The sequence below is a fragment of the Culex quinquefasciatus genome, chromosome 3 (assembly GCF_015732765.1).
Source record: "Culex quinquefasciatus strain JHB chromosome 3, VPISU_Cqui_1.0_pri_paternal, whole genome shotgun sequence".
Taxonomy (NCBI): Eukaryota; Metazoa; Arthropoda; class Insecta; order Diptera; family Culicidae; genus Culex; species Culex quinquefasciatus.
In genome coordinates this window covers 76,665,760-76,674,646 of record NC_051863.1, presented here as the reverse complement: position 1 = coordinate 76,674,646, position 8,887 = coordinate 76,665,760, and the positions used below count along the sequence as shown (strand labels likewise).

Below are 8,887 nucleotides of genomic sequence, written 5' to 3'. Positions count from 1 at the left end.
GGGAGAAAAAGGTTACTGCTGCCGCTGCTGCCGGAATTGAAACCTGTTAAAATACTTACCTGGAACCTGAAAAGAAAGAAGGAAGGAAGTGGGACGGAAACGGGATCGGAAGGAAGGAGTTTTGGACAAGGAAGGACGGAACACAGAAGAACACACAACGCACAAACACAACATACACACGACAAAACACAACGTAGAAATTTAGACGTCCAACGAACGGAGGATTAAAACTCAGGTGAGCGCGGTTCGAGGTAGGCCAATTCACGGGTCCGATCATTGTGGTGCCGTGACCAGGATTTTTTTTTAAATTATTACTTATATTTCAATGTCATAATATTTTCCAATTCAATATTGAATTATATATTTCGGCAGATTCATATCAATACTTTGAGCCTGTAATTGAATGTACACTTTTTAATACTAATGTAACTACGTTTTGCAAAAGTTTAAAAGCTGTTAAAAAATAAAGTGACAGTATCCAAAGTTAATATACCCTAAAAAATGCGTACCAAAATGCAAACACAATTTCAGTTTTTTGTTGATGGTATCAAGTAGCTAAAAATGTGCTTGCAAATTTGCATTGAAAGTAGATTTAGTCTTCGATAGTTCTATTTTGGAACAACTTAAAAAATAAATATTGCTGACAATTTTATAAGATTTTCGTAACAAGGCAAAAAACTAAACATGTATTATAAATGAAGTGTCTAAAAATGATTCTCCGTGAAAAAAAAAAAATTCAAAATCTCAGATCTTAGCTAATTACCGTAGCTGGTCCTATAAGTGATCGAAGAATCTTAATCGAAAGATTTCCTTTTGACACTTAAAACAAACTCAAGATATCTTGTATCTCCTCTCTCATGCAATTTTTTTTAAGTACAAAGAAACTAAAAACCCCAATTTCAGGATTATCGCGCAAATTTTCAGTTTCACTACCTCATTTGCAAGTGAAACGTCTAACATTAAAAATAACCAGTGTTTGCGGTCGAAACGAAAATAAAAGAAAGTCGCGACGAACTCTAAAAAACGTGTTTCTCGTTATTTGGCTTGTTCGAGAATGATCGCTCCTAACGGAAGTTTTTTGGGGAAGTGACATTTACTGGGCCTTTTTCTGTGTCAGTGTGTGTGTAATGTTGTGTTGGGAAGTGGACTGTATACGCTTAAGGGGATTTAATCAAAATAGTACACACTGCGTGGGTTCTACCCAAACATCCTCCCCACCTTGAGGCAGTAGCCTCAATCAGTCGGTAGTGGAACTAACTTCTGGATCGGTCTCTGGTACTCCGTTGTTCTTCTGCGCAGCGTGACGGTCCGCACGATGCCATTGCGATCCGGGTGTGTCGCAACTACTCTGGCCAACTCCCACTGGGCCGGCGGGGTGTTCTCGTTCTTGACCAGCACCAAGCGGTTGACCTGCAGGTTGTCGATCTCTGATTGCCACTTGCTGCGCGGTTGCAGCGACGTCACGTACTCGTTGCGCCAACGCGTCCAGATTTCTTCCACCTTCTGCTGGACGAGCTGCCAGTTGTCCAGTCGGTTACGCGGTACGTCCGAAACGCTGGGTTCCGGCAGGAGGTTCATCGGCTGTTGGATGATGAAGTGTCCGGGGGTGAGGGCCTCGCAGCTATCGGGAGAGTTGGAGAGGGCGCAAAGTGGGCGCGAGTTGAGGCAGGTCTCGATTTGCGTCAGGATGGTGTAGAGCTCTTCGTAGGTGGCCGACTCGTTTCCCAGGACCTTGCGCAGGTGGGTCTTCGCACTCTTGACCGCTGCTTCCCACAATCCTCCCATGTGGGGTGCGGAAGGCGGAATGAAGGTCCACTTGATCCCAATGTTGGCAGCGAAGTGGGCGGCTTGTTGCTTGAACTCGTCGGTTTCGAAAAACTCCTGCATCTGCCGATCGGCTCCGACGAAGTTCGTCCCGTTGTCGGACCATATCTCGGTGCACAGTCCCCTTCTGGCGATGAACCGTTTGAGTGCACCGAAGAAGGCCTTCGTAGACAGGTCACCGGCGACTTCCAAGTGCACAGCTTTCGTACAGAGACATACGAACACTGCGATGTAGCCCTTTGTCACGTGTGGTTTCCTTGGGTTGCCGCTCTTGACGAGGATTGGGCCTGCGTAGTCGACTCCGACGTGGACGAATGCTCTGGCCGGTGTTGTTCGTACCGCGGGAAGACTTCCCATCAGCTGCTGAGCGGTTCTGGCTTTCATTCGGCAACAGCGGACGCACTTTAGCAGTTGCTGTCGCACGACCGTCTGGCATCTCATCACCCAAAAACGCTGGTTGAGGGTTGAGATCACCAAGGTAGGCCCTGCGTGTAGGTTGTCCAGGTGAAGGTCTTGAATGACAAGTGTTGTCAGTCGGTGCTGCTGCGGCAGAATGGGCGGGTGTCTCATGTCGTAGGGGATGTCGGCGTTCTGCAGCCTTCCTCCGACAAAAAGTGTTCCGTCTCGGTCGATGAACGGAAAGAGCGGGCGCAGCTTACTCTTGTTGGAAACCTCGGTCGATTTGCGCAGGCAGGCAATCTCCTTCGCAAATGCTTCGTGTTGTGCTAGTCGCACGAGTTGTAGACCAGCTACCTTGAGTTCCGCCGGTGTCAGCGGTCCGGTTAAGCGTTCCACCTTCGGTCGCGCCAGGTTGAACAGGAACCGTCGGATCGTCGCCAGCGTCCGAGTGCAGCGGCGTAGCGAGGAGAACCGATCGAGAAGGTAGCGCTCCAGGGTGAAGTTGCTACGCGGGGAGCCAATCTCCAGACAGAATGTGCGAATTTGTCGTTCTTCGAGGGGTGGTGCCTTCGGTGCTGGTGCTGCGCAGTGTTCCAAGAACGACTGCTCGCTGTGAGCCCAGTAGGGGGAGTCCCACCACAGCGGATGGTTGAGCAGCTCGAGCGGCGAGATCCCTCGCGACGCACAGTCGGCCGGGTTGTCCTTCGATGACACATGGTGCCACATGCTCCTGGGCAGGAAGTCCAGGATCGCTGACGTTCGATTGGCGACGAAAGTCTTCCACTTGCGAGGGTGTGCCGACAACCATTCCAGTACGATTGCCGAGTCCGTGAAGGCAAAGTATTGCAGCTCGAGGTGGCACAAAGCGAGGAGACTCGCTTCATCAGGGCGGCCAGCAGCCAGGAACCGTTGAGTTCGAGCTTTGGGACGCAGATCTGCTGAATTGGCGCAACCTTGGTTTTAGCGCAAATCAGCACGATGTGGATTTTCCCGTTGCGGTCCGCAGACCGGCCGTAGACGACTGCTGAGTACGCCGACTCCGAGGCGTCCGAGAATCCGAGCAACTGCAACTTGCCGTTGAAGGCTGGAATTCGGCGAGGCACGCGAATCCGCTCCAGCAGGTGAAGCGTTTGCTTGATAGTGTTCCAATCTGCTTCGGGAAGGGGTGGCAGCGGGTCGTCCCACAGCAAGTCGTACAGCCACAGCAGTTGGAAGATGATTTTGATCTTGACGATCACTGGAGCGAGCCATCCGAACGGGTCGAATAGCCTGGATGCGTCGGAGAGGAGTTGACGCTTCGTGTTCGGGCTGTTGATGTCCAGGTTGACCTTGAACTCGAACCAGTCACTAGTTGGAGACCAGTGAATTCCAAGTGCTTTGACCGACGCTGTCACGTTCGTGAACTCAACAGGGACTGGTCCCTGTCGGCTGTCTGCGATGTTCTCCAGCAGCTCGGGTGCGTTGGAGGACCACTTACGGAGGACGAATCCAGCTTTGCCCAGGATGGTTGTGATCTGGCCAGCTAGCTCTTGAGCTTCTTCGACTGTGTCGGCGCCGGACATCAGGTCGTCCACGTAGAACCCTTTGAGGATCCTGTCAGCTGCTACGGGGTGCTTCTCAGCGTTGTCTCGGGCCGCTTGTCGGAGAGACTCGGTCGCTAAGTAGGCTGCGCTTGAAGTGCCGTACGTCACCGTCGTCAGACGGTAGTGCTGCACCGGTTGGTCGGGATCATCGCGCCAGACGATCCGTTGGAAGTCCGTGTCCTGCTTGTCCACCCGTACTTGCCTGTACATCTTCTCGATGTCGCTCACGAAGACCACGGGGTAGGTGCGGAAGCGGCAGTAGACTTCGTACAGGTCTTCGTTGTTGTTTGGACCAATCAGCAACCGGTCGTTCAACGACACGCCAGAACTGGTTCTGCACGAGCCATCGAAGACGACACGCAACTTCGTTGTTGAACTGTCCTCCTTCTGGACTGCGTGGTGAGGCAAATAGAAGCACTCGCTGGGGTGCTTGTCGACTTCGGATTGCGGGATGAGCTCCATGTGTCCCAGTTGCTGGTACTCGGACATGAAGTTGCGGTAGGCTTGCTTGAACGGCGGATTCGAGAGGAACTTCCGCTCCATCGCATGCAGCCTTCTGAGTGCCGCACCGAGCGAGTCGCCCAATGCCGGCTTGGAGTCGTCGAAGGGGAGCCGAACCACGAATCGGCCCTCGTCGTTGCGCCTGGTGGTCATGTTGAAGATGTCAACAGCGCGCTTCTCGTCGGCGGTGAGTACCTTGGCCGCAGGCACTTCCTCGGTTTCCCAAAACTTGCGCAGCGTCTGGTCGATGTTGACATCTAGCTGCACCGCGAAGGACACCAGATTTGTTTGCAGCATTGTTTCACCACCGAACTTGCCGGCGACGAGCCAGCCGAGCGACGACTTCTGGGCCACGGGTAGACCGTCCTCGTCTGTAACCTGGCCCGCTTGTAGAATCGGCAGGAACAGCTCGGCGCCTAGGATGACGTCTACCGGTCCCGCTTTGTAGTACTCCGGATCGGCTAGCTGGAGCCCTCGGAGTAGTTCCAATTGCTTGGGCTTGAAGCTTTGACACGGTGTGGGGGGAGCCAACACTTCGAGCACGTACGCCTGCGTCTTCATCACCACTTCGTCGCTGAAACGGGGTGCAATCTCCAGCAGCGCCATTCCCCGGGTGGTTCCTGCTTGTGTCCCGGCAACTCCGGTTACAGGAAACCGCGCGTTGCTCCGGCTGATCCCGAGTCGCGTCATGCAGGCCTCGCTTATCAGCGACGCGCCAGAGCACGAGTCTATCATCGCCCTAGCAGTGTGGAAGACACCATTCTTACCGCGCAGCTTGACGAGCGCAGTGGGTAGAACGGTGATCTTGACAGCTGGATCACTGGTGACCTCCGCCTTGAAACTCGAAACCGTGGGTTGAGCTTCCATGGCCGGTTGCTGGACCGGCATCGCTGCTATCTGTTGACCCGGAAGCCCTGCGGTAGCTGCCTGTCTGCCGCCGTGCTGACAGAGGAGCGTATGATGACGCTGGTTGCATCCATCAGTCTTGCAGGTGTGCTTCGAGGAACAGGTTTTGCCGTGTGCGACGTCCTCAGGCAGTTGAAGCAAAGTCTGGACTTCTGCACCAACTCCCGACGGTCGGCGACGCTGGACGCCTTGAACGCATCGCACAGGAACAGCAAGTGCTCTTTGGAACACTTTGGGCAGGGCTGCGGTGTTGCGACGTAGCTCTGCACCTTCTTCTCAGCTGGCTTGGCCGGCTGCTTTCGTATCTCCTTCTTCGCTCCCGCTCCACTCAAGGTGCACTTTCGTGTGAATGATGAGCAGGTTTCGATGGCGTCGCACCGGTCCTCAAGGAACTTCAGGAAGTCCGTGAGGCTCGGGTTCTCCAAAGTGACGAGTTTTTGCGCCCAAAGCGCCTGCGTCTCCTCGTCGATCTTCTCCAGGAGCAGCTGGATCAGCCAGGGTCCCGCGACTGGTACTGCTCGCCCAAGACGTCGAGCTGCCGAACCACCTCGTCCGAGGTCGTGACCAGCTTCTGGAGGTTGCCAGCGGTTGCGTCTGACACGACAGGTTGATCCAGGAACTCCTTCACCAGCGCGAACACGGTGTACTTCTTCTGGTCGTACTTCCTCAGCAGCTTGTCCCACGCCAGCGGGTAGTTGTCATCCGAGATGCCGAATGAGCTGATTTGGGATGCTGCGTCGCCCTCCAGCAGCGACTTCAAGTACTGCAGCTTCTGCGACGGCCGCAGCGACTCCTTGCTGTGGATGGTGCTGACGAACAGGTCCTTGAACGAAAGCCATTCTTTCCGGACTCCCGCGTACTTCGGGATGTTGATTGGAGGAAGCCGGACGTTGATGAAGGGATCCGGTTGTGCTTGAGCTGGTTGTCCTACTGGAGGAGGGTTTCCCTGCTGAATCTGGTTCAGCTGGGCTGCGTGGGCCGCTTGGTTGGACAGGAGCGCTCGTTGCGTTTCCAACAGCGCCGCTACCGCAGTTTTCAGGTTGTTCGCCGGCTCAGCGAACGATCGATCGCTGGCGCCGGAACCTTCGTCGAGGGCAGCGTAGATCGCCTTCGCTGCATAGTACCGATCTTCAAACTCCTTCCGGTAGTCGAAGACCGAGACTAGGTTTTCAAGGTGGTCGCTGAGGTTCCGTCCTCGAACTGGTCCTGGACGTCGAAGAAACTGTTCCCCAGCGCCTCGAGGCGCACCAGACGCTCCCGGACCTCAGAGAGTGAGGGGTTTTGCGTCTTCACTCGTTCCGCGGTTTCGAGTTCGCGTTTAACTTTCGCAAAGAGAGAATTCCGTTTCGCGGTAATCGATTCCATCGGGAAATCGCACGGTTCTACTATTCGGTTCGCGAAGGACCATAAATGTTTGCGGTCGAAACGAAAATAAAAGAAAGTCGCGACGAACTCTAAAAAACGTGTTTCTCGTTATTTGGCTTGTTCGAGAATGATCGCTCCTAACGGAAGTTTTTTGGGGAAGTGACATTTACTGGGCCTTTTTCTGTGTCAGTGTGTGTGTAATGTTGTGTTGGGAAGTGGACTGTATACGCTTAAGGGGATTTAATCAAAATAGTACACACTGCGTGGGTTCTACCCAAACAACCAGTAACGAAAAAACGAACGATACATACTTTAAGATTTACCAAAAAATTTGATGAACATTTTGGTCTAAAATATATTCCTTATTTCATGGGTTACATAATTCGGATTGTTATATTACATAACATTTCATAAAATACACGATGGATAGTAACATCGTCAAAGTTGTAGGTATTTTTTTAGTTTTTTTTTTATGTTAATAGGGACCATCTCTTGAGCCAAAGAGAAACATGGGCAAACATTTTAGATTTTTAGAGAAAAAAAACGAGCTTCAAACAAACATTGTTTTTGTTTCTCAATTAATTTAAAGTTTAAAAAAATAGGGGCCTTTCCTGAAAATATTCGTTTTTCTTTAAGCTGAGAAAATATACTATACCCTCAACTTCATATTTGAGATAAAACCACTCAAATATATAGACACATTAAAATAATAACTAAAAAGTTTTAAAGAGTCACTTAATTTTCAAATGCCGATATCAATTTGTGAAATAAATTTCAATTCAATGCCGTCAAGATCAACATAAATAAAATTCATTAAAAAGATGGAACGGTACTTTCAACTCGCTTGAAAAATTATCTTATTTAATATTTTTTTGTATTTATTTTGAGGTAATATCTCCAACCAAAAGTTGGATCAAAAATCTTAAATCGTAGATAATTGCCTATTTAAACAACTGAAAAAAATGTAAAATAAATTCCAAATTTTGGTTCAATCTTTTTTAAATTTATCAAAACACGTAGTCGATAGCAAAGCAATTTAAAGTAAGACTTAAACAATTTGGATGTCCATGACTAAAATAATGATTTTTAGCGCGTTGTCTACAACTTTTCCAAAGACACGAAATCGATTTTCGAGCAATTCTATACAAAATCGGTCTTTATTCTTAAATTATAATTTTTTGATTTTTTTAATCCGTCAGAAACCTTTTTTGGTGCCCAAGCCATTTTGCATCATTAGTTTGTCCATAGAGGAGAGTGGGGAGACTTGATCCCCGGGGACACTTGATCCCAAGCCTGTATCTCGTCAGCATGTGGGTAAAACAATTAGCTTTGTTCTAGAAAGTTGTGCGAAATTAACTATAACTCATTGTAGAAAACACAGAAAAAAATTAAAAAATGTTTAGATTGAGTTACACACATTTTTCTGAAACGAGCTGCAAAAAACTTCCAAGAGATCTTTTTTTCTTTGTTTTGATATGTATAGTAAACACTCAAAAATTATTCAAAAAAATATTTTTCATACATGAATTGTTTGATAAACTTATCAACTCCAAAACCCTTACGCATTTGATGTAAAATTTATCGTCATACTATTTTTACAATCAATTGTTTAAAAAAGTGAGTTTAGGGAGACTTGATCCCTGCATTTTTACAGTCACTTGAATCTGCCTCAAGATTAAATAATTGGGCTGGGTTTTCATACATGGTTTTCTTTAGTATAGTTGTACATAACTTACTGCAGTTTGTACCTTTTTTCACAAATTTTTTAAACAAAAATTTCCAGCTTTTGTTAACATGCTTAATTTTGGTTGAAAAAATAATATTTTAAGTTTTTAAATATTTTACATACTAAACTTTTTATATTTTGAACACAAACGTACAGGTTTTATGTGAAATTGCTGTAACTTATAGAGAATTACAAGTTTGGGTGAATAAGAAACATTTTGCTTAAGATTTCTTCAGAATGTTGAAAGGGGGATCATGTTACCCCTAACATTTTTAAAATGCCCGTTTAAAATATTTTTTTAAAACGCTTGGCATGATTCGAAGAGTTAATCTGATGAAATACCCTCATAAGCCAAACATAGATGAATGTTTAAGCTTTCAACTCATGCAAAAAGTTTATAGTTTTGTGAGAAATTGACAGAGTTATGTGCGATACAAAAAAAGGGGATCAAGTCTCCCCACTCTCCCCTATAGTTTTCCATACAAATTTGGCAGCAATGAAAATTAAAAAATCTGTATCTTTTGAAGAAATTTTTGGTCGATTTGGTGTCTTCGGCAAAGTTATAGTTATGGATAAGGACTAC

General features: G+C 48.0%; 1 protein-coding gene across 1 annotated transcript; it reads right to left on the bottom strand.

Annotated features, from left to right (window-relative positions):
- Positions 1-1,233: 1,233 nt before the first annotated feature.
- LOC119769000 lies at positions 1,234-5,195 on the bottom strand. Its single transcript, XM_038260871.1, has 2 exons — positions 3,086-5,195; positions 1,234-2,975 (listed from the first exon to the last, which is right to left on the bottom strand). The coding sequence occupies exons 1-2, from the start codon at positions 5,193-5,195 to the stop codon at positions 1,234-1,236; spliced, it is 3,852 nt and encodes a 1,283-aa protein (XP_038116799.1).
- Positions 5,196-8,887: the final 3,692 nt, after the last annotated feature.